This window comes from Equus caballus, chromosome 1 (assembly GCF_041296265.1).
Source record: "Equus caballus isolate H_3958 breed thoroughbred chromosome 1, TB-T2T, whole genome shotgun sequence".
Taxonomy (NCBI): domain Eukaryota; kingdom Metazoa; phylum Chordata; class Mammalia; order Perissodactyla; family Equidae; genus Equus; species Equus caballus.
The window spans coordinates 102,792,726-102,819,658 of NC_091684.1; the positions used below are offsets into that span (position 1 = coordinate 102,792,726).

At 39.9% G+C, this 26,933-nt stretch overlaps 1 protein-coding gene across 5 annotated transcripts in view; it reads right to left on the reverse strand.

The window, feature by feature from the left end:
• SH3GL3 (SH3 domain containing GRB2 like 3, endophilin A3) overlaps positions 1 to 26,933 on the reverse strand; it is a 320,477-nt gene that overhangs the window by 170,566 nt on the left and 122,978 nt on the right. For all 5 annotated transcript variants that reach the window (XR_011424088.1, XM_070230150.1, XM_023649368.2 and 2 more), the window contains exons 6-7: positions 24,577 to 24,813; positions 10,500 to 10,626 (exon numbers count right to left, since the gene is read on the reverse strand). Coding sequence is in view for 4 of the 5 variants with exons in the window: in XM_070230150.1 (XP_070086251.1) it covers positions 10,500 to 10,626; positions 24,577 to 24,813 (364 nt within the window). In the remaining variant the exon portion in view is untranslated. The remainder of the gene's footprint in view (positions 1 to 10,499; positions 10,627 to 24,576; positions 24,814 to 26,933) is intronic.

Sequence of the window (26,933 nt, forward strand, 5' to 3'; positions counted from 1 at the left end):
GTGGCAGTTGTTGTGGTAGTGGTCTGGTGGTGGTGGTTGTGTGGTGGTGGTGGTGGTGGTAGTGGTCTGGCGGTGGTGGTTGTGTGGTGGTGGTGGTGGTGGTGATTGTGGTGGTGGTGGCAGTGGTGGTGGTGGTAGCAGTGGGAACTGATTCCTGCTGAACACTTTCATTGCTTGGAACTATTCCAAAAGTTTTAGATTGAAGTTTTGGGTAAGAGATCCTTGATACCGCTACTCTGTGTGCCATCTTCCAGTGCTCCTTCTCGTTTCTCTTTAAATGTCATTTGCATTATTTTTTGTCTACAAACAACTGGTGAGGCAATATGGCCTAGTGGTTAGTGGAATCACAGACTACGGAGCCAGACAAGCTGGGTTGGAATACCAGCACTGCCACTTACAATCGCTGTGTCACCTTGGGCATGTTTCTTACCCTCTCTGTGCCTCAGTTACATACGTAAAATGAGGAAAACAAGAATATTTGTTTCAAGAAGAGAATTTAACCACAGATAGGTCAGAGTAAGTGTAAGTTATTAAAAGCACACTGAGCACTTACTATGCCCCCGGGCACAATGCTAAGTATCTTGAGATAAATTACCTCATTCATTCTAACAAAAACCCCTTTCTACAATTAAGAAAACAAGCTCTGAAGGTTTAAGTGACTTGCCCAAGAGCACAGAGTTCCTAATCCATAGAGCCGGGGTCAGAAGCCAAAACTACACTCTTAACCCTTCTACTGTGAGACCAAGTTAACTGTACAAACCCAGACTCACCCCCCGCCCCCCAGAAGGCTCGTTACAGACTTTGGTTTCATGGGTTTCACTGGTTTGATTTCACAACCACTGGGCTGACCTAAGGACCCATTCAGCTCGCCTCCACACTTCCCTCCCACACACAAACGCTCGAGTCCAGCTGTCCTGTCATATTTCTTCCATGTCTCATTTCCTGCCGCAGATCACAGCTTTGCTAAGTAGCAAGATGTACAGGAAATAAATTGTCCGCACAATATTAACTAATCAATAAACATCAGTTTCAGCCCAGAAGGACTGTAATTTATATCAGATCGCTCATTTTCACTATAAAGTCCAACCAGAACGACACCAACCTAAATACATACGTTCCATGGCAATCCAAGAAAAGACATGTTTTATTTACTCTCGTTTTGACAACCTCATTCCCACTTTTCTATTCCTGGTTTTTGTTTTTTAAAATTTGGTTTTTTGGGATTTTTTTTTCTTTTGGCTTAATTAACTTTCTGTCAAGCATTTTTCGTGTTACTTTTCTTGATCCTACATTTATTTTTTCCTTCTGCTATTTAGGTTCAAACACACACACCCCCTCGCCCCATTCCCCACTCACAAGGAATAAAGGAGTTTTTAAAAAAGGAGGAAGGGTATCTGGATAAATGCTAATGCTAATAATAATAATAACTCTATGGGAAAAATTGCAAATAATACTTATTTTCCTCTAAAGTGAGAGAATGGGTGTGAAAGCATTTTGTAAACTGAAAAACAGCAGAATTTGTTAATGCCCTCACGCACCCGTAACCATTTGGCATCATTTAGACTAAAATGAGTTAGTTTGTGTGCCATTGTACAGAACAAAGGCTTATTTTTTGAAAAGTAGGGTAGTCGAGTCTGATCCATGTTTGTCGGTCGTTCTGCAGGGGCATTGGGGGCGTGTGGAAGGGGAAAGAAGAGGAGTCAACGTCTGACTACACTGATGCTACACCTGGAAGCCTGTCCATACACTGCCCTTTGTGAACGGAGGTGGGATAAATGAGCTATGCCAACAAGCAAAGACAGAAACAGTAAAAAATCGGAAATTAATGAGCACTTTTTAACAAGTAGAGAAGGAACATGGCAGGTTGACTTGGTGACAGCAACCAGCTACAAGCTGACAGCTGACTCCCCAACTCCGGCTGCCCTGCTATGACAGCCCCACGTCCCGCCCCGAGCTGTAATGCTGCATCACGGAAGTCTCTTATGGTTGAACCTGTAAGTGAGCGTCCTCAGCCTTCAGCCCCGTGTCAGTGCAGAAACTTCTGCTCCCAACCTGGAGGTATGCTAATTTACTGGCTTAAAATGCCTTTTTACTGCAAAAGAGCGTGGTGACAGGCAGAGTTCCTAGTAATGGACACTTTCATGCTCATTTCCAGGACCAGCTTTTGAGCAGGACACTGTAGAGGGGGGTATGTCACCCTCAGCATCTAACAACCACTTTCTGTCGAGATGTTCCCCAGTGTCAGAGTGTGACTCTTCTTTTCTGCTCTTTACACCGCATCTAAGAAATCAAGAGCCTGGCGAGGATTAAATGGTCATTTGTCTTCTGACTCCGTAATAGGATGTAGGAGTTCAGAATATGCCACCCCAAAACATGCCACTCTGTCATATTGATTATTTTGAATTAAAGGTGCTGGGGAAACAACCAGTGCATGGCCCTCCTTTGTACCCCCCTGAAAGCACATAAATCTCCCATGTGACAGGTACCTCCCTGTACCAGGAGGGAGGAAGGCATCCTTGTCACCAAAGACAGGGAATTGAGGGCCCAGAAGGCTGTGTAAACAAAGCTTATTACCTCTTTACCATCTTACTATCCCAAGCCCAAACTCTTCGTCTTGTCACTTCTTCACAAATTTATCGTTTGTCTAAAAGGGATAAAAGCTTCCTACTTTGGCAACTTCTTTGAGTCTCCTATCTTTGTGGGGCTCCCATATGTACATACATATGTAATTAAACTTGTTTTTCTCCTGCTAATCTGTCTTTTTGTTACAGGAGGGGTCTCGGCCAAGGACCTAGAAGGATAGAGAGAAAATTATTTTTCTTCCCCTACAGGGCCATCAGAGGCTGAAAAGCAGAGATGTTAACCGAAAGCACATATCAGAGTCACTTGGGAAATTTGGTGACATATCACTGCCCAGATTTACCCCCCAAAATTCTAGGGTGGGGCCTGAGGATTAGAATGTGGAGCAAGTTCTCCAGGTGGTCCTGATGTGCGTGCTGGATTAGGAACCCCAGGGCCGGGCTTTGCCAAAAGGGAATAATGGGCAGGTGAGTTGAGGCAGCCTTTGCTCCACTTCTGGTTCCATTTTTGTGCTGCCTTTGTCTATCCCCCATCACTCCAGGCCTTGGTGCACGTTTCCTCTCTTGCTCATCTGGCTACTCTTGGAAGACAGCTCAGGAGGGTGGTGACACACATGGACTTGGGAGTCAGAACCAGCTTGGCCACTTACTAATTGTGAGACTTCAAACAAGGTGCTTCATTTCCCTGAGCCCATTTCTACGTTTGTCAAATGGCAGGTTATAATTATACCTATTTTGTAGAGTCTGATGAGGAATAAATCATATTATACAGCAAAAATACTTACCACAGTGCCTGGCACATCATAAGCACACAACCTGTGGAGGCCACTGTTATTATCATCGTCCTGATAACTATTATTATCAATAATCCCAGAGCTCTCATCTGGTTAGTGGATATCAAGTCTCCTGGGTGACTGCAGGTGTGGCAGGGCTTGGCTGCCAATAGGATGCTTCTGTTTTTAATTCACCATGTCCTCAAGGACTGTTGCCATGGCAGCTGGTCCAGTGGGTTTTTCAGTTCTGTTCCAGTCAAGTCAATACACCATTACTGAGAAAATACTAAGTACCAGGTATTGGGCGAAGTGTGAAAGGCCCTTTATGAGCTCACACACCAAGGAGGGGGTCAGTGTGCAAACAAAACCCTCTCATGTAGGTAGTGACGGCAGCATGTAAAAAGATACTGAGGTAGTGGTTCATGGGAAATAAGAGGGGACTTCACACCAGCTCCCTTTTGTTGCATATACAAAACTTCCTGGGCCCTATAAGAATAAAAACAAGCCATCTGTGTCAAACCTTTTCATTAAAACTTTGGAAAATGTCTCCATATAAGACCCTGGGTCTTATTTCTCTAACCTCCATTCAATCCCAAGAACTGTGTTTTCAAAAACAAAGAATAAATTATAGACGTACTTAATAGACTTTCAGAGCTAGAAGAGGGCTTAGGAATCATCTTCGCTAACCCTCCCAGCATGCAGATGAAAAAGCCAAGGCCCCAGTAAGTTCAGCATCTTGCCTAAGATCACAGAGAGTTAGCGGCCAAGCTGAGGTTATTACCCCAGTCTTTGGCTCCCAGTCCAGTTCTGTTGCACAACATTATTCAGTCCCACTGAAATCATAATGGGAAGCAGAATCGTCCCCCGGCAGAGAGCCTGCATTCATTCGTTCTGCATTTATTGAACTCCTGTGACATGCTCGGTGCTGTAAAAGCACTAGGAATAAAACGGTGAAAACAATGGACATGGTGTCTGCTCTCGCAACGCCTTACTAGTGCGAGAGACAAATTAAACAAATAAATGAAGTAATTACTTCTTGTGATAAAAGCTAAGCATGAAAAAAACAGAAAAGAGAAGGGTGGACTTTAGGAAGAGTGGTCAAAGAAAGCCTCTCTGAGGAGGTGACCCTTGAGCTCAAGGATGAGAAAGAGGCACCATGGTAAGAACTGGGAAAAGCATGTTTCGGGTCCAGGGATTGGTCGATGCAAAGGTCCATGAGGGGAAAGGGCACTTAGCATTCTAGAACCTTCCAGAAAGTCAGCATGACTGAAGCCTAATGAATGATGGGCAGAATGGCAGCATATGACATAATGTGGGAGTCAGATGATCCCAGACATTGAAGGTCATAGAAAGAGGTGTGGATTTTATCGTAAGCGTAAAGGCAATCCATGAAGAAGTTTTAAGCTGGGAAGTTCACAGTCAGTCTGGCTACTCTGTGAAAAACAGAATCTATGATATTCCTTCCCACAAAGTTGGCACATCTTTTTTCTCATTCCTCTTCATGCAGAGGGCACAGAAGACACGACGTGGGAAAGGGCCAGCAAGAGCGAGAACACAGGGCTCTGGGTTTTCAGTCAAAAGATCTTTCTTCCACGCCATGCTCTCTCTTGTTGAATTAAATGGGGGAAATATCCCATAAAAACCAATAGGATCTTTGGTTTGAATATTCCTTTACCACCCACAGTTCTGGAATAAGAGTATTATCAGTCAGAATCTTGCCCTAGAAAGGATGGGGAGATAGAAAGAGATGACGTGAGAAGACAGGATGAATGGAAGCCAATCTGTTCACCATGTTAGCAAACCCTTTATGGCTGATACGGTCTTCCTTGTTGTGGAATAAGTTAAATTTATAGATTATTTTTGGAAGTGACAGTCAAAGGACAAATGAACAGTGTATGAAGAGGAAACATCATAATAATTACTCTATAAGGCAGCCCCTCAGTCCGCCTAGCCCAGGATTCTATTTTTGTCAGGAGTACCAAGAGATGCTTTATAAGAAGATGTGGCTATCTTCATAATGTCAAAGGTTGAGTGAAATGCTGCCATTTCGGGTCAGCCTTGGACATCACTGTATCAACAGGTTTAGGTGCCGCCATATAAAAATGTACAAGGAGCCCAGATGAGACAGGCTGAGCTTACTTATTTACTGGCCTCATATATGTGTGGACACGACCAAAAAGAAAAGACAAAGCTGGAAACACAACTGAGTCCTTAAATGCCAAGTTGAGGCTCTCCAAATAGATGTGTTTGCTTCTTGGTTGCTGTTTTTAGAGTTTTCTCTCTTTAAAACTTGACTGGCCTCTAGTTCCCTGTTCCAACATCCAAAGCTATTCATGCCAGTTATTAGTTCAGTCTCTCTCCTTCTCCCTCCGAACAGGAAATTCGTGTGTTGTATCTGGATTAATTTCTGATTTTTCTCATTGCAAAAGTTTTGGCTCCAGACTCCTACACCTTGAATCTGCCTCACTGGAAGATGGAAACGATAGCCTGTGCGCAACCTTGTGCACTTTCTCCAGAGCAGGACTGTGCCAACAGCATCTCGCTGCCATGTCCTCACTCAGTGTGAGTCTGGGGAAGACAGGCATGATTGTTTGGCAAGGTGAGGACGTAGGAGCTTCACGGACTCTGCAGGCCCGGTGATGCACACTCAAAGAGAGACATGGCTTCATTTCCCACATGTCTTTCACACAAAGCATGATTATAGAGAAGTGCTTCCATATGGCCCATGGAAAACCCCAGCCAACAACAGCTTCAGCTGGCCAGTTTCGGAGCAGCAACAGACATGAAGGGGTGGTACTGAAAATCAAGGACGAGAAGCATGGTTTTCACGCAGGGAGGAATCTCTGCAAACTTTAGCCTTAGCCCAAGCACAGCCATACAGAACCGGATGACATGCCAGCGGCCTGCGGGATGCCCCAGTTTCACTACAATGCATCGCCCACTGCAGTCAAGGATCTGTCTGTGCGCCCCAGTTGCCCCTTCTTTGCAGAAATCGATCAGAAAGATTCAATCTTTAGAGGCTCTGAACCTGGAATGTCCTAAACCGGCATCGGGGATCTGAGACCCCCACAAAAAAATCAGAATGGCAAATTTGGGGCTTATGGGTACACATGCATTTTCCCAGAGAGAAAATACATAACTTTCAATAGATTCTCAAAAGGAACTCTGATCCAAAAACTGAAATTCAGTGTGAAAGAAAGTGAAAATGAGAGAGAGAGAGAGAATAGGAACTACTTTACCACGAGTGAAGAACTATGACATACCAACAGGTAGGCCAACACAGCCAACACAGCACGCCACCCCACCCCTTCCCATTTCAGGGCCTCCTCAGCTCACTTCTTCAAAAAGACTGGTCTCTTGACCCAATTTCACTCCGTTTCTACCCTGCTTCAATTAGAATTACCTCGATTTCTAATCTCTCTTTGACCCTGACAAGACCACATCTTTTCTGAGGAGATTTCCACACTTTTTCAGGCCAATGCTAACTCCAGGCCCTTCCCCAATACTCGTGCTGGCTATTATTTTCCCATTCAGTCCACTCATCCAAAAACCTTCCTGAATTAACCCTTCACAGTGGAGCCTGGCTCTCCACTGTCTTCCCTGGAGTTGTCTTTCCTCCAACTTTGGTTTCTCCTACAAGTCAGTCTTTTTTGACACTTTTGACAAGGTTTTCCTCCATATCCATCAGTAGCTCTCCTAAAAACAGTACCCAGATTGACCAATTGTTGATTTAGAAATCTGTTTACAAATATCCACACGTACGTTTAATGTATGTAAGAGGTGTGACATCCTTTGGTACCCAAATGAGTAATATTTCTAATAAAAATACAGCTAGCATTTACTGAGCCCTCTCTAGGTGCCAGATACTATTTGGATTGCTTGGCATGACTGATTTATTTAACCCTGACAATAACTTTACAAAAGCAGTACTACTGCTGTTCCCAGTTTTAAAATGAGAAAACCAAGATACACATGGAAGTTAAAAATACTTACTCTGCTTATACAGCTGCTTATACAGCTAGTAAGCAACAGACCCAGGATTTAAACGCAATATCTTAACCACACTTCCCCATATTGCTTTTCATAATGAATTATGGGAGCTGTTCCTTAACATCTCTGGTCCTTAGTTTCCCCATCTGTCAAATGGGTTTGACAATATCAAAACTACAATGAGAGAGGCTAGTGGAATTAAACGATAGGATATGCCTGAAGAGAACTTAAGGAATTATATGGCATTGTATCAACATTGGTAACAACAGAATAGAACGAATGCCATATAATCAGTTTCCCAGCTCCTTAGAAGCCGGAGTGTCACATGCCACAGTTCTCGTCAATGAGACAAATTCCCTGGGGACGACTTCCCTTCCTGAATAAAGGGCACAGTATCAAAAGAATACCTCTTGCACTACCTTCTTCTTTATCATCTGGGATGTGGATGTGGTGTCTCAATGTTCAATGTGACTTTGCAACTGGAGATGAAAGCCACACTCTAAGGAGGATGAAGGAGAGAGGACCCTGGTTCCTTAAAGATGCAGCGAAACAGCTTCCTCAGCCTTGACTGCCTACTCTAGACTTCTTGTTAAAAGAGATTCATAAACTCCTATTCTTATGAATAGAGTTTTCTGTCATTTATGGTAGAATGCATTCCTCATTGACACACCGCCATTCAAAGCTGGCTTCCTCATTTGTCCACGGGTTGAAACCCCCACAAATTCATGGTTTCCAACCTCAGCCAGGCTCTTACAGCTACTCTGCTACCTTTTTACTGTCTTTGCTGAGTTTCTTATTCCCCTTTCCTCGAGGGGAACACTCTCAAGTCTCTGAGAGCCCCACTCTTAGCAGCTGACTCTATCTCCTAAAGAAGAGAGTAAAAAACGCCAATAGGCTGGAACCCAGTTAATTTCTCACCATGTTCTCCAGCTGTATCTGTATAGTTATCCAGCTCTTGACATGGTGTGGGCACGGACACCTCCTCTTGTCCTGGGCAAATCCTTCCTTCTGCATATTCTCGCCTTCTGTTCACTCTTCATCCCATCGCAATCAGGCTTTGTTTTCAGCCTGAAACTCATTGAAACCACTCTTGCTAAGGTCACAGATGATCTTCAAATTGCCAAAGAGAAATTGTGGAGCTCTTACTCCAGTCCATTTTACAACCGCATTAAACATGGCTGACCACGACCTCCTTTTTGGACTTACTCATTCCTTTGTCTTCCGTGATATTACTCTTGCTGAGCTCTGCGTTTACCTACCTACTCTTTTCATTCTTTCTCAGTTGAATTCCCTTAAACTGCTTTCCTGGCTAAACACCTTGACTTCACATGTTCCCAAGGAGGCAACTGTTGGCTTCTGATATATTCTACATATGCTCTTTGGACAGACTCACTCAATTTATAATTAAATGCCACCAATAAGGAGATTTTGCCACCAGTAACAATGGACTGGCATGTTCTCAGATCAACCCTTCAATCTCAAACAAAATATAATCAACATCTGTTTGAAGGCATCAGAAAGGTACTAAGGTATTGAATACTTATGGGGCCAAAATTCTGGAGAGAAGGAAGACCAAGGGAGGTGAGCTATTACCTTTGATAGGCGTCTCCTCTTCATGAATTTCTTACCCAAATGAACAGCAAGCATATCCAGCCAATTGCTCAAACTGGATAATTTGCATCATCCTAGCTTCTTTGTTTCTCTTATAGTCTTCATCCAAAGAATTATCAAACTCTGCTGATTCTATCTCCTAAATATCTCTCCAATCTGTTCCTTCCTCTACCTCTCCTACCCTGAGACGCTAGACCAAGGCCTCATTATTTCAAACACCCTTGAGTATTTAATAAAAGCTTCCTATTCAGACTCCTTGCTTCTAGGCTCACCTCACAGGTAATCCAGCCTCCATACGCCGCCAGAAATCATTTTACTAAAACACAAATCTAACCATGTCACTCCACTGCCTAAATTGCCTTAATGACTCCGCTCAACCTGAAAAGTAAAGCAAAACAATGAAGGCCTTTACAGTTGCCTTCTGGATGCCATTCTGTCACATCTTGCACGCCATCCAATATGCATTCAGGCCTAAGCAATATATTAGTAGTTTCTCGAGACAGCCCAGGCTTTCCTCTAGTGTCAGGCCATGAACATCGTGTTTCCTCTGCCTGGAGAACCATCCCCACCCTCCACTCCTCCTATCAAGTTCTTCCCACTGGAAGGAGTAAGTAAGATCCCTATTTCATAAGTTACATCCAAATAAATTCAAGTGACTAAAGGATTTTAAAGTAGGAACACAAAACCATAAAAGCACTGGCAGACAACATAATGAATACTTTTTTCCCTTTATGGCAGGGGTCAGCAAAACCCAATCTGAGGGTCAAATTCAGCCTGCAGCCTATTTTTGCAAGCAAAGTTTTATTGGAACAGAGCTATGCCCATTTGTTTAAGAGTTGTCTGTGGGTGCTTTTGCTACGGCAGTGTTGAGTAGTTGAGACAGAGACCATATGCCCCGCAAAGCCCTAAAATGTTTATTATCCAGCCTTTATAGAAAAAGTTTCCTGAGCCCCAAATTAAAGGATTTTTTAAAAGGCAGATACTACTGAAATGAAAGGATGGAAATTTCTGAATATATAAAACTTAGAAACTATTGATTCCACAAACATCAATGATATTGAAAGTCAAATGACAAACTGAGAACAATATTTGAAATAGGTATAACAGACAAATGGGTAGTATTCATGATAGATTGAAAGCTCACAATAGTGAGGAAGCGATCAACATCCAAATAGGAAAAGGAGTAAATGACTTCAGCAGCTAATTGAAAGCTGAAAAAGTATAAATGGGCAATAAATACATGACAATATTTCCTACCTTGTTAGCAATCAAAGGGAGGCAAATAAAAGAAATTATTACTCATGGTTTACCTAAAAAATTAGCAAATATTAAAAAAAAAATAGTCATTCTCCGTAATGGCAAAGGTTCAAAGAAACAGGTAGTTTTAGAAAAGGGAATGTGAACAAAAATTTGATATACACAATTTGACTTTTAGAAAACTGGCCAGAAGTTCTTTCCAACTAAAAAGTGTGGCGTTAGGAAAATGTTATTCTAGTCACAGACCGTCTAAAGCACATGGTAACATTGTGTTAGGTTTAAAACCTACTTTTTTCAGGAGAAACCTGGGACTTTGATTGTCCCCGCACGAGCCTGCAGGTGGAGCCGTCGCCAGCACAGACGCCACAGTTGTCCTCCTTGGCGTTACTTCCCAGCTGCCTGTCGCAGCCCACAGCCTGCAGACAGAGGAATGGCCGTCAGGAGTGGGGAGAACACGGGGAGGAGGCACTCGATGTTAGAAACCATATTTATGGGGTTATCCTTCCTAAATTTATGCGTTGGCTTCCTTTATGAGAACATAGCTTTAAAAATATGAATAATATAAAGCTTACTGTCATTTATATGGTTCTTATGCAAAGCCCAAATAATTAAAAGAGAAGAATTGAAGCCGTCCCTCCATACTCCCACTCTTAGTCTCTTATCTATATTTTCATTCAGATATTTTTACGTATTTATATGCATATATTCATTTATATATAAACGAATGGGACAGTAAAATTATATTTCCTCTCTCCCCTCTCCCCACTCCTTCCCTCGCTTCCTACCCTACACTAGTCCTATTGTCTAATTTTCTCCCCAAACGACCACTATCTGAAGTCCATGTATATCCTCCTGGTCCATAGTTTTACTTTTAATTTTTTTTCTCTGTTTTTCTCTCTATCTCCACATACCTACATCTCAACATCTATATATCCATATCTCTCTCTATTCCATATCTGTATCATATCTCCTTCTCTTTATCATTATCTATACCTATACCTACATATCTCTACCTCTACGTCCTTATATCTATATATTTACGCTAAGAAACAATTTATAAAATGTCTGAAAGGAATAACAAGAGAGGTGTCTCCTACAGAATATGCTTATACTGCTATCTTTCAGTCTCTCGTGGATTATTTTGGGGGTGGGGGTATTTGCTAGATTGTAAGCTTCCTTATATGAGAAAAGGTCTATATCCTATATTTATTTTTATTTCATAAATATGTCTTTTACGTAATGTGTGTCCAATAAAATTAACTAATGTGCCAGTTTCTCTCTACCTCCCATACTCATTCACTATACTTGTATTCATATACCTGGTGTTCAAGTGCGGGGACTTTGGAGGCAGACAGCCCACTTATAAAACCTGACCTGCCCCACCACCCCTTTCAAGCTGCAGGATATTGAACAATTCAAACTCTCAGAGACTCATTTTTCTCAAGAGTAAAATAGGAATCATAAGGCATACTTCATATAGGGTTTAGTGAGGATCAAATGAGAAGATATATGTAAAACTCTTAGCATAGTGATTAGAACGTTATAAAGCCTCAATAAAAGAGGTTCCATTTTCTCTCTCTCTCTCTGCTTTTCATTTCGTTTTGACTCCTGGGTACAGCCCCTGCGCTTCAGCTTGGGGAGTTGCTGAATCAGACTCTACATCCAAGGTGTTGAAGAGAAAATAAAACCGGAGGAAGTCGAAACCACATCTCTACTCTATTCTTTCCCAAATGTGGGTGTTGAAGGGAAAGAGAATGAACAAATGAAAGCTTCAGGGAGAGGCAGGAAGGGTTCCAAGGAAGTTTAAGGAAAAGCCTGTGATTAGAGATGTTTTGAAATTCACAAAGGGCTGTCATGAGGAAAGGGTTTATGTTTGCTCGGTGTATCTCCAAATAGTTAAAGCTACAGGTTTAACAGCATAATTGAGTTCAATATGAGGCAGTTGGAGAAGTCAGGGTTATCCAACAATCAGTATTCAACCACGGGCCAGACGGGAGATGTCTTGGAGGGAACACTGGAGAAGCGATTAAATAATTTGATGAGTAGTTGAATCCAATGGCTTTTGAGATCCTTTCATCTTGATTATATGACTTTATAAAGACAGTAATAAAATATTAAGAATTATAGTTGATTACTATGGGATGCTTGCCTGGCATTTTGCCAAGCACTTTAAACACATTATTTCAGTTAATCGTCACAGCAACCTCATGATATAGTCAATACCTTTTATCTCTATTTTATAAATAAGACATCTGAATGTTACTGAGGTTGAATGACTTCCCAACATTATAGAGCTATTATACAATGTCAGTAATGGTTTTAAAACCCAGGTCATCTGACACCAGAATCTTAACACTACGCTACACCTTCCTCACCTTTAGTATCAGCAGATGGACAATAAAGAACCCATTTACATAGGCCATTATATTAATATTTACAAGTACATATGGAACAACTTAAGAGTGATTGATTTTGGAAACAGACTTGCATGGTTGGGATTCAATCAATGAGTAACTTGTGTTCATGCAACTTTCTCCAAGGGGAGTAATTCTACCATTAAATTATAGAAACGCTGTTCCCGCGCCAAGCTCTGTCCTCACACATTCGTGTCCCTGAGCACTTTGCATTGCATGAGAATGAGAATCACCCTCTATCTGGTCATCCGGGAAGGGTGTGGGTTTAGGAGCTAGGATGGGCTTGTTTTGAAGTGTTTAGGGCCTTGCAAGGTCTTGGGCAATCGAATACCTCCCTAAGCACTTATATTTGTTTCATAATTTTTTTTTTTAAGTTACAGTTCATCCAAATCTTACAGCCGAAAAAAAACATGTGAAAACATCACAGAAAAATAATATCTGAAAAGAAGGTCTGACTGCCTTGTGATTCAGAGGGTATAAGCCAGAAATACCCTTGAAATTGAGAGACTACTGAATTTTGGCTCTCAGATCTCATCATAACCAACAATAAGCAACTTTTAAAAAATTGCTTGAAGTGTTTTCAATTCTGTGACATCTCCTGAAGTCAAGATCTCTAATTGTAATGATTTAAAAACCATTAATCGATAAACATATCAATAAAATTGAACTTTTATTAAATAACCAATTTCTAAAGAGCCAGCCACTACAGAGTATAAGTCAATAAGCCAAGATTCATATATTACAGTGTAGTTAATGAGACAAATTATACAAGATAGGGGATAATATAAACAAACACTTAAAATATATGAGCAGTACATTTAGGAATAAATACTCATATATAAATCATCATTTCAGCTAAGAATTCTTTCACAGTTCTTGCATATGATTTCCTAATCAGCTAAAAGAAGACAGTGTTTAAATAAGTGACATTACTCCATATTAAGCACAATATAAATTTTCCAGATACGTCAAAGTTCATCCGTCAAGAACCGAACAACTTTTTCAGTCAACCTCTGTTTGAGATCTCTGAAAACGGGGTTCTACCTTAGAAAAAATTCTAACATTCCTGCCTTAAAAATCAGAGTACACGGAGCTGTGGTAGTCATTAGGGATATCCACAAATGTTTAGCTTCTCCTTTTGGCCACGGAAAAACTGAACTTCTCCTCCCTCCTTGAAGTCAAGTGGGGTCACTGACTGTCTTCAGCCAATGAAATATCAGTCTAAGTGTCCGTGTCATTTCTGTAAGTAGCTTTAAGGGTCATTGCTCCAGTCGCATAATTCTTTTCTCACTACTGAAGTTATTGTGTAAAACGTGTTTGAATAAAGCCTCCCGCAGTCTCCCTGTGAGATAGTCAAAGAGCAGAGACCCCTGCTGATCCATGTTGGAGAGGTGGCGTTAACCAGAACTAATCTTCAATTGTTTTAAGCCGCTGAGCTTTGGCGGATGTTGGTTACTGCAGGAAAACCTAGCCTGCAGTATACAGGAGTACCATTTCACCATTAAGGGATAAAGCAGGGTCATTAATAGCAAGCAAGGTGTTTTGTGTTTGTTTTTTTTTCAATTATTTTACTGAGATCACAATGGTATATCACATTGTGTAATTTTGGGGTGTACATTATTATTTACCAATTTCTGTATAGACTTCATCATGCTCACCATCAGTAGTCTAATTTTTGTCCATCACCATACGTATGTGCCCCTTTACCCCTTTCACCCACCCCCAGCCCCCTTCCCGTCTGGTGACCACTAATCTGTTCTCTTTATCCTTGTATTTGTTTATCTTCCACATACGAGTGAAATCATGCAGTGTCTTCCTCTGTCTGGCTTATTTCACTTAACATCATATTCTTAAGGACCATCCATGTTGTTGCAAATGGGATGATTTTGTCTTTTTTTATGGCTAATATTCCATTGTATATATATGCCACATCTTCTTTATCCATACATCTGTAGAAAGGCACTTGAGTTGCTTCCATGTCTTGGCTATTGTGAATAATGCTGCAATGAATAAGGGATGCATAAATCTCTTTGGATTGCTGATTTCAAGTTCTTTGCATAAATACCCAGTAGTGGGATAGCTGGGTCCTATGGTATTTCTATTTTTAATATTTTGAGAAATCTTCATACTGTTATCCATGGTGGCTGCAACAATTTGTATTCCCACCTGAAGTATATAAGTGTTCCCTTTTCTGCACGTCCTCTCCAACGTTTGTTATTTTTCGTCTTGGTAATTATAGCCATTCTGACCCATGTAAGGTGATATCTCCTTGTAGCTTTTGATTTGCATTTCCCTAATAATTAGTGATGTGGAGCATCTTTTCATGTACCTGTTGGCCACCTGAATATCTTCTTTGGGAAAATGTCTGTTTATATCCTTTCCCCATTTTTTCTGATTGGGTTGTTTGATTTTTGTCGTTGAGTTGTATGAGCTCTTTATATATTTTGGAAATTAACCCCTTGTCAGATATATGATTTACAAATATTTTCTCCCAGAGGATGGGTAGGTTATCTTTTCGTTTTGTTACGAGTTTCCTTTGTCATGCAGAAGCTTTTTAGTCTGATGTAGTCCCATTTGTTAACTTTTTCTTTTGTTTCCCTTGCCTTAGTAGACATGGTATTTGAAAACATGCTGCCAAGACTGTTATCAAATAGTGCACTGCCTGTCTTTTCTTCTAGGAGTTTTATGGTTTCAGGTCTTACATTCAAGTCTTTAATCCATTTTGAGTTAATTTTCGTGTATGGGGAAAGATAATAGTCTACTTTCATTCTTTTGCAGGTGGCTGTCCAGTTTTCCCAACACCATTTACTGAAGAGACTGTCTTTTCTCCATTGTATGTTCTTGGCAACTCCATCAAAGATTAGCTGTCCATAGATGTGTGGTTTTATCTCTGGGCTTTCAATTCTGTTCCGTTGATCTGTGTGTCTGTTTTTGTGCCAGTACCATCCTGTTTTGATTACTATAGCTTTGTAGTATATTTTGAAGTCAGGGATTGTGATGCCTCCAGCTTCCTTCTTTTTTCTCAGGATGGCTTTAGCTATTTGAGGTCTTTTGCTGTTCCATATAAATTTTAGAACTCTTTGTTTGATTTCTGTGAAGAATGTCATTGGGATTCTGATTGGGATTGCATTGAATCTGTAGATTGCTTTAGTAGTAATGGACATTTTAACTATATTTATTCTTCCAACCCATGAACGTGGAATATCTTTCTATTTCTTTATGTCTTCTTCCATTTCTTTCAAGAATGTCTTATAGTTTTCAATGAAGGTGGTGTCTTACATTGGACATTCCACATTAAAATCCAGACTTCTAGCGTCTGTTGACAAATGAACACTCTGTGGATATCCCCCTTCACGATGAGCATGTCTGTATTCTCCAGGTCATGGCATTCCTCATCACTCACCATGACTACACCTGGGCAATTGCTCTCCCTGAATGGTGTGTAGATATTTCAGTCTCGACCTCCATACTAAGCTGTCCATGCCTGACTCAATGACTGTACTGATTGTCCTTAACCAGAACCACATCTTGTTTTCAGTTACAAACTTCAGCTACACATGTAGCAACACAAAAAGTATCAGTGCCATCAGTATAGTGCAATGGTTAAGAAAATGGATTCCAGAATTGGGTTGCCTGGATTCAAATTCCAGCACTACCATTTTCTAGCTCCACAAATTGGACAAGTTACTTAACCCCTTCTAATTCCAATTTCCTTATAAACAGAGAGGGGATAATGCCTGCACCCACCTCAGAGCATCTGCTGCACTAACAGTAAAGTGCTGAGACAATGCCTGGTGCCTGGTGAGTACCCAGTAAGTGTTAGTTGCTATTATTTTTACTATAAATACAAAGTGGCTTCCTCATCTACCCAGCCATCAGGGAAGTCAAGAAACATGAAGGACAAATCAGACTTGTTCTCTGGACATGGTTCCAAGCAGGTTCTCTTTATGATAAAAATCCAAAGTGGATTTCCCTCAGTGAGTGCAGTTGTCTTGTGCTGCCTGCTGTGCTGAAGATCACAGAAAGTTGTCCCCAGGAGCACGGTGACAGGTTCATTCAAATAAGCAAACTGTAAGCACGCTTGCAAAACTTATCTGTAGTCTGTGCCAAGCCAACGTCAGGGCTCAGTTCACCGATCCTAAGGCAAGCAGTGAGAGTCAGAGTTCTCTTGCTCTCACCCTAAGGACTGCTGACGGCCATGGCCACTTTGTTCGGAAAGGGAACTTACGTGAACATTATCCTGCTGAAGGCAAGACCCTGAATTCAACTGAGAAGTGTCTGAGTCACTCCTGAGGAAGTGCATGTAATTCTTTTTACCCAAACAGCCTTGCCAAAAGAGCACTTAGCTTTCAGCAACCGAGATTCACCTGCTCCTGCCCAAAGAATCTGCTCACCCATCAGAATCACAAAAACACGACAGGGAGCACGCATTTTAAAGGAACTAACTCAGCACTGAAAACCACCTTCATCCTGCAAGCCCTTTCAAACCTTGGAAACTACTGGCGCAAACCATGCACCTTAGACAATGAATAAGGATTGCAGGCTGGGGTCAGTGAACACGAGGAGAAGCCAGGGAAACGGAACCAGTGTGGACTGCAAGCTTCCTGCGTGACAGCTATTGTGCTGGGCTTGTCGAATGCAGCTCGTGAAAGAAGGAATTTAATACAGGACCAACAAGGAGGGTAATACCTCCCTTTTACACACCAAGGCTCAGAGATGGTCAGCAACCACAGGAAACTAGTACATCTTGCCACACCACCAACCAGTATCCACTCCAACCATGTCACTGAGAGATCGCTCAAGCTAGGTCACCAGTGGTGTTGGTTTGGTCCAAACGAAGGAGGCATACTTCAGTCCTAATCCCTCTTGACTTTGCTGAAGTATTTGACACGGCTAACTCTCCTTCTTAAACACTCACCCTCCCATATCTTGTTTTTTCCCAGTTTTTTATTATACAGAAGACTATTCTGTTCAGTCCCCATGATGGGCACCTCTTCCAATGCTTGTCCCTTAAATGATGGGGCCAGGACACCGTCCTTGCAAATCTACTTTTCTTATTCAGTCGCCAAGGACATACATTAGCTTTAACCATGTGACAAGCCCTAGGTCTATGTTTCTAGTCTAGAATTCCCTCGTAAGCTCTAAATTCTTGTCAACTTGGATATCCACAGGTACCTCAGGCTCATTACCTTTTCCCCATACACTTGGTCCTCACCCAATGTTTTCTGTCTTGGTGAATGGCCTCATCATTTACTTAGCCATCACGTCAGAAATCCAGACATCATTCTAAACTTCTCTCTTTCACTTGCCACATCCAATGAAACTGCCAGTACTAAAATATCTGCTTCTTTAATCTCTAGAATTTGTCTCTCGTTCTTCATGCATCTTACCTCTGCCTTCCTCCTAGCTCTTGTTACCTGACACTTGACCTTCTCGTTTGCCCAGACACTATCCTCTCCAAACAACCTGCCACTTTGCTACTTGAGTGACCTTTCTAAAGACAATCCCAACTGAGCTAGTCCCTATAAAATCCTTCAATGGCTCCTCTTATGACTTTCAGAAAACGTTAATGATCAGTTTCCACCTAGTCTGGAACCTCAACTTCTAGCATTATCTCACAGGTATTTTTCACCTCAACTCTACAGAAGGAGTCATAGATCCTTAAACACACCTACTGTTACATCTCTTCACCATTGCTATTCTTTCTGCCTGTGATTGCCTTCCTCATTTTGGTTTATGTAACTCCTACTCAACTTTGCAAAACCTCAGTGTCAAAACATTACCTTGTCCATCGTGTTCTTCTTCAGCCCAGACTAAATTGCCTTTAATAACAATTCTTTTTAATTATAAAGCAATATGTGCTTATTGTCAAAAACTTGGAAACAAAAAAGCATAATTCCATTGACAAATAATAGCTATTATTATCGCTTAGTGGAAGAGCCCAGAAGTGAACTGGTGGTTACAAAGGGAAACCATTGACAGCATAGGAAAAAGAAGAATGAAGTAGAAAACACTGACCTTTGGGAAGATTAGTCAACAGCAAGCATCCAATACGACGGTTCAATTGAGTAGGAGAGAAAGGAAGAGCCATTAGCTAGGCTGCTGGGAGAGACTGGCTAGTCTAGTCTCGGGATAAAAAGGTGAAAGTGAGAGAGAAAATCAGAGTAAAATGTGAGAGATTTGATAGAGGTACCAGGATACAGAGGACACGTGAGCAAATACGCACAGTGACTACAACACGAACTCAGGAAGGTAACACTGAGAACTGCGGCTCCATAAACAGAAATGAATAGGAATAGCAGTTAGAAGAACTACTTGATTGGGGAAGAAAATAATAGTTTATTTGGAGGAAGGGGACATGCTGAATTGGAGGAATCTGTGGAATCTCCCAGAACAGACATCAAGCTTGAGCTAGAAAATTCAAGATTGGAGGTTAAAAGAAAGACCAAGAGATCTGAACCGCCTCTGCATTTACAAGCAGGTAAGACACATCTGTTCAACCAGGTTTACTGAGGACCCTCTATGGGGCCAGACATGGTGGAGGCTCTGGGGTGTGTCAGTGAGCAGCACACATATGATTCCTAACTTCAAAGAGCTTACACTCTGGTGTGGGAGACAGTCATAATCAAATAATCACACAAATAAATGTGCAATTATAAAATATTACAGTGTAATTAAAAGGTATTATAATAGAACCAGGAGAATTAATTTAGAAAGAGAAATCACAGAAAACCTTGTAAGGAAGTGACATTAGGCTGACGTCACGAAGATGAGTAAGAGTAGCCAGCAGCATAATTAGAAGGCAGTAGGAACGGCATGTGGAAGGGCTTTCTGGCATTTTGGCAGAATTGAAAAAGCAGCACAAAAGGGAGAAGAGTAGAATGAGGTAGAGGATATGTCAACAGAAATGTCCCTAATGGAAAAGCAAAGAGAAAAAAGACTGAAAAAAAATACCCAACACAGTACATCCAGGAACTGTGGGACAACTACAAAAGGTGTGACATAGGCGTAATGGGAATACCAGAAAGAGAGAAAGGAACAGAAGAAATCTTTGAAGCAATAATGATGGAGCTTTTCCCCCATATTAATATCAGACACAAAACCATAGGTCCAGGAAGCTCAAGCTTGGAACACCAAGCAAGATAAATGTCAAAAAAACTACACTTAGGCATATCATATTCAAACTGCAGAAAATCAAAGATAAAGAAAAAGAATCTTGAAAGAAGCCAGAGGAATAAAACACCTTATGTATAGAGGAGCAAAGATAAGAATTACATCTGACTTCTCCTTAGAAAACATGCAAACAAGAAAAGAGTAGAGGGAAATATTTAAAGTGTTGAGAGAAAGAAACAACCCAGACTTCTGTACCCTGTGAAGTCATCCTTCAGAAGTGAGAGGGAAATAAAGACTTTCTCAGGCAAACAAAAATTGAGGGAATTTGTCGCCGTTAGACCAAGTTCTTCAGGGAGTAGGAAAATGATATAGGACAGAAATTCAGATCTACATAAAGAAAGGAAGAGTACTGAAGAAGGAATAAATGAAGGTAAAATAAAAACTTTTATTTTTCTCATTACCAGTCTATCTAAAACAATCATTTATTGAAAATAATAGCAACAATGTCTTCAACTATGTATGCTGACATATATATATGTGTATACACATACATACATGTACGCTTATATATAAGTGAAATGAATGATTGAAATGATAACAGGGATGCAGGGAGGAATTAATATTCTTTACTATTACTTTGTCATGGGAATTTTCACTATACCCATGAAGCAGTAATAGTGTTATTTGAAAGTGAACTTGGATTGGTTGTAAATGTATATTGCAAACTATAGGGCAATTACTTAAGAAAGCAAAAGAAGAAAAAGAGAAGTATAACTGATATACTAAGTAGGAGAGAAAATGTGGAATCATATAAAAAGTTTAATTAAAAAGCAGAAAAAGAGTGAACAAATATAGGGATACAGAACAAGAGTAATGAATAGAAAACAATAACAAATATGATAGATATTAATCCAACTATATCAATAATCACTTTAAACATCACTGGTCTAAATATACCAATTAAAATACCAATTAAAAGATAGAGATTGTCAGAGTAGATAAAAAAAATAAAATCCAACTATCTGTTGTCTACAAAAAACGCACTTTAAATATAAAGACACATGTAGGTTAAAAGTAAAAGGATAGAGAAGGATATAGCATACTAACATTAATCAAGATAAAGTAGGAGTAGGTATATTAGTTTCAGACAGACCAGACTTTAGAGCAAGAGAATTTATCAGACTTAAGAGGGGCATTTATGTAATGATAAAGGGTCAGTACTACAAGAAGACATAACAATCCTTAATGTGTCTGTGCCTAACAATAGAATGTCAAAATATGTGCGGCAAAAACTGATAGAATTGCAAGGAAAAGTAAAGAAATCCATTATTATAGTTGGAGACTTCAACACCTCTCTCTCAGAAACAGACAGATCCAGCAGGTAGAAAATCAGTAGGAACATAGTTGAATTCAACAGTATCATCAATCAACTGAATATAATTGATATCTCCTAACTTCATCCAAGAACAGCAGAAGGCACATTCTTCTCAAGGTCACATGGAACATTCACCAAGATAGATCACATGCTAGGCCATAAAACACACCTTAAAAAATCTAAAAGAATAAGAATAATATACTGTCTGCTCCCAGACCACAGTGGAATTAAACTAGAAATCATTAGCAGAACCATAGCTGGAAATTTTCAAAATACTTGGATATTAAACAACATACTTCTAAATAACACATGAGTCAAAGAAGATGTCTCAAAAGAAATTCAAAAATATTTTGATGAAAAGTAAAATACAATTTATCAAAATATGTAAGATGCAGTGAAAGCAGTGCTTAAAGGGAAATTGAAGCATTGAATGCATATATAAGAACAGACGAAGGATCTACAACCAATAATCTAAGCTTCCACCTTAGGAAACTAGAAGTAAAAGAGCAAATTAAATCCAAAGTAAGCAGAAGAAAAGAAATAAGAAAAATTAGAGCAGAAATCAATGAAATTGAAAATAGAAAATCAATCAAGAAAATCAACAAAATCAAAAGCTAATTTTTGAAAAGTCAGTAAAATCAATGTTTCTAACCAGGCTAAGAAAAACATAGAAGATACAAATTGTTAAATTACCAATATCAAAAATGAAAGAGAGAACATCACTACAGATCCCACGGACACTGAAAGGTGTCCGTAATATTAAAGGAATATTACGAGTAACTCCATGCATACGTATCACCCAAGATAACCTAGATGAAATGGACCAATTCCTTGAAAGACACAATCTGCCAAAACTCACACAAGAAGAAATAGATGATCTGAGTAGACCTATATCTATTAAAGGAATTGATCAATAATTAACAACCTTCCAAAACAGAAAGTGCCAGGCCCAGATCGGTTCATTGGTGAATTCCACCAAACATTTAAGGAAGGAATTATACCAGTGTTCTGCAATCTCTTCCAGAAGATAGAAAAAGAGAGAATACTTCTTAACTCATTCTATGAGGCCAGCACTACCCTGAATGCCGAATCCAGACAAAGATGTTACAAGAAACATACAGACCAATATTTCTCATGAAGATAGAAGCAACTATCTAACAAAAATTTTGTACAAAAATTATATGAATAAAACTACAAAATTCTGATGAAAGAAATCAAAGAAGAACTAAATAAATGGAGAGATATTCCACGTTTGTGGAGAAGAAGACTCCATATTGTCAAGATGTTCGTTATTCTCAACTTGATTCCAGGAAGTTATCTTGTGGATATTGACAAACTGACCCTAAAGTTTACATAGAGAGAGGGAAAAGACCCAGAGTAGTCAACACAATCCTGAAGGAGAACAGCGTCAGGGGACTACCGCTACCCAAATTCAAGACTTATTATAAAGGTAAAGTAATCAAGACAAGTATGGTATTGGCAAAAGAAGAGACAAATGGATCAATGGAACAGAATAGAGAGCACAGAAACAAACCCATAATAATAAAAGTCAAGAGATCTTTGACAAAGGAGCAAAGACAATACAATGGAGAAAAGATCGTCCTTTCAACAAATGGTGCTGAAACAACAGCACATCCACTTTAAAAAAAAAAAGAAATGAATTTAGACACAGACTTACATCCTCCACAAAAATGAACTCAAAATGGATCATAGACCTACATGTAAAACACAAAACTATGAAACTCCTAGAAGATAACTTAGGTGACCTTGGGCATGGTGATGACTTTTTAGATCCCTGGAAGAAATAACTGATAAGCTGGACTTCACTAAAATTAAAAGCTTCTGCTCTGCAAAAGACACTGTCAAGAGAAGGAGAAGACAAGTCACACTGGGAAAAAATATTTGCAAAAGATGCATCTGATAACGGACTATTATCCAAAACAAACAAAGAACTCTTAATAAGAAAATGAACAACCCAATTAAAAAACGGGCAAGACACCTGAACAGACCTCATCAAAAAAGATATTTAGATGGCAAATAAGCATATGAAAGGATGCTCGACATCATATGCCATTAGGGAATTGCAAATTAAAACAACAATGAGATACCACTACACACCTATTAGAATGGCCAAAGTCTAGAACAATGAAAACACCAAATGCTGGGAGTGATATGGACTCTCATTTATTGCTGGTAGGAGCAGAAAATGGCAGTCACTGTGGAAGACCATTTGGCACTTTCTTACAAAACTAAACATACTCTTACCATGATACAACAATTGAACAATTGCTCTCCTTGGTATTTACTCAAATGTGTTGAAAACTTGTGTCCACATAAAAACTTGCACTTGGCTGTTTACAGCAGCTTTATTCATAATTGCCAAAACTTAGAAGCAAAACTTAGAGTAAGAAAGAAGTCAGTGGAGGTAGAAAGAAATGGTGGATTCAAAACAAGCTTTGGAAGTAGAATTGGCAGGAGTTGGCGATGGATTCGATGTGTGGGTTGAAAGAGAAGAATCAAGAATGGCCGCAAACTTTTGTGTTGAGCAACCAGATGCCATTCTCTAGATGAAGGGATGAAGGGAGGAGAAACTAGTTTGGGGAGCAGGATCAAGCTTCGTCTTTGAGCATGTGAAGTCTGAGATGCGTGGTAGTGTTTGACACTTAGTAAGTGGTCAGGCTGCTCATTTGCTGTTGCTACTACTGCTTTTGTTATGAAAATAATAGGATAGATGGCATACTAGACACTCATTATTATTTAAATTTTCTCCAGAAATCAAAAGAATGGGGGTGGAATCCTAGCCTTTCCTGCCCTCCCCACACTGTCTCAGCAACCTGTACTCTGAATTCTCACACCTCTACAAGCCATGAGGGGTGATGCCTCAGTCATAGCTCTGCAAAATCCACTCTGAAAAATCTGCTGGAACGCATCCTTGCTAATTTTTCAGTATATAAGTCATTGCTCCCAAAGACCCAAAATAATGAGTTAATTTTAATAAGAGGGCTCCGGGAACCTACCAATATAACCCTTGCAAAGCAGGGGGTCCCCCGGACCAGCAGCATCAGCATCTTACTGTGTTCATTTGTTAGACATGCAAATTCTTGGGCCCCACCCCAGACCTACTGGATCAGAAACTCTGGGGTTGGGGGCTAGCAGGCTATTTAACAAGTCCTTCAGGTGATTCTGAGGGACTTTCAAGTTGGAGAACCACTGACCTAGAGGACTCACAAGGGGTCATATATTGCAATCTTTAGATTCTAAATGGGGAAAATGCGCACTGTTTTAAATAAATAAAACATAATATTTAAAAGTGAGTAATACTCTAAAATATTTTTTTACATTAAAATTAACAATAGTAATATTTCCTCTGTGTGAACAAAAGTACAGAAGAAAAAGATTCTCTTTCGAGGGTGTAGGCAGGGCACATCCTCAAACTGGGGCCATGGGACGCAGGTGTGACTTACCTGACAAATGCCACTGATACACATGTCCAGGGAGTCAGCATTGCAACGAGTTCCATCCAGTACCTTGGGAGCCAGCTCCACCACCAAGTTCTGACCCCGGGCATGACACTTGAGCGCGCAGGGGGCAGCAGGATCATTATACTGTGGAAGCCATTCGTAATAGCGCCCCTGATACTGGACGTCATTGTACGCGGAGCACTGCTGGGCTCTGAAGTCCTCTGCATCCGGAGGGCAGTCCTGGAGGGGGAGAGCAAGGGCCACACACACATGAACCAGTGAGACGGGCCAATGGCAGCTGAGCAAGTTTACCAGAGTCCCACCTGCCTCTCCCCCATGAGTCACCTCGTTCCTTCACTTTTTTTAAAAATTCCAAACTGAATCTACAGCGGTGGAATTCTACTGGGACCTCAGCAATAATCATGTATACAGGGGATCTCCTTATTTATTCTGCTCACTCCTCCACCCAGGTATTTGCTGCCAGATTATTAAAGCTTACTATATTCAGATGCCAAATTTTGCTCTCTTTTAACCATCTTGGATATAAATTTTCAAATGCATTACACAGTCTCCTTTTTGAAACGAGAGAAATGGAAGGCTTTTAATTTTTCCAGGCAACTCAAGGTTTTCATAGGGAATATTAATTATCATCCACGCCTTCAAGAGCCATTTCAGCATGAAAGATTATTTGCTCCTAGGTTAACCGGCCGCAAACTGCTGTGCTTTGTGAGAACTTGGGCTTGTTTCTTTGTGTCTGTTTTTTTCGTTGTTGTTGTTGAATTTATCTGCTTTCCCTCTTGTTGCCGGGCCCCCAGCCATCCCTCTTCCCTGGTACGAAGTGCCTGCCTTCGACTGGCTGTAGGATGGGAAGCAGAAAATGCAGCTTGTTCAAATTCTGTCTACAGCAAAAGCAAACAAATTACAAGTAAACACCCTAGGGAGCTCCCATAATAACAGTAAAAAGTGTTTGTACGAGTCCTGATGACTCAGGGGTCTTTTTACTAAATTACTGGTCCCTCCCATTAGATATTTCCAAAGCAAGATGCTGAGTGACAAAAAGTGCCACTTTACCCTTCAAAATCGACTTGTGGTATACAAACTTCCCAATTAAAGAAAATAGATACAGAAAAGACAATCTATTATTTTATATTTTTCTTATTACAAAGCTAATAAATGTTCATTATAAAACGTTGGGAAATTGCTTGTATTCAAAAAAAGAATAAATAACAAAGATCTTTGTAGCTAAATCTTTACTCATTTCCTTGACTATTTCCCAAGGACAAATTGCTGAGGAAAAGGGTAAGTGTGTTTCATGGGCTTTTCAAAATATTGCCAAGTGGCCCTCAGAAAGATGTTATTATTATCATCAGCCTGTATAAATTCCCTTTCCTCAGTGTGTGGATTATAATTTTCTAAAATTTTCCAATCATAAGTGTTAAATAAAATTTTATTGTTTTAATTTACATCTCCTTTTTATTATTTCGGTTTAACATATTTTCATGAATATTTGCTTTTTATATTAATTCTTCAAAAATTTCTTGTTTTCTATCCTTCATTTATTGGAATGTCTTTTTATTATTTTTAACAGATAAAACTATTAAACTTCATAGTGAAGCTATCAGCTCCTCGTCATTCGTATTTAAAATATTTTCCCCATTTAATTTTGGTTTTGGTGCTTTGTGAAGTCAAGAAGTTCTAAATTTTTATGTAGTCAGCTCTATTACTTCCTTTTAAAGTTTCTTTCTTTATTAATGAGATTAGAAATGCTTTTCCCACCCTGCCCTAAAAACAGATAAAAACTTAAGTGTATTTTTTTAGTTCTTTATAGTTGAGCAATTATGTTTAATGCTTGGTTACATCTGAAATTTATTTTGATGTATAGGGTAAGGCAGAAACTTAACTTTATTTTTTCTGTAAATTGTTATTAATAAATTATCAGTCAGAAATTTAAAATATAACTTCTTCCATTTCTCCCCATTTTACTATTTGACTTTTGTATCTTACTGTGTTTATACTTTTGGCCTTTATAAACTGCCTCAGATCCTTTTTGGAAGTAGGTAGAGAATAAATAAAATATAATTAATAAATAAACTTCCCCCTGGTATTGGTTGTATTACTTTGCTGTGAGTCATTGCAAAATCCCATATCGTGTCCGTATTTTTCTTGTTTTAGCAAGATTAAACCTCAACCCAGGTCACACCTATGGAAGAAAGAGTCAAATTGAAGAAGACAAATTGGACGACCTTTCTCTCTTGGAATGAGTACTGTGTCTTCCATGACCAGAAGGAAGATATCAGTGGTAAAATTATATGGCCTCCTCTTCCTTCAACTATGGCCAGTTTTCTCTATATCTGACTCTT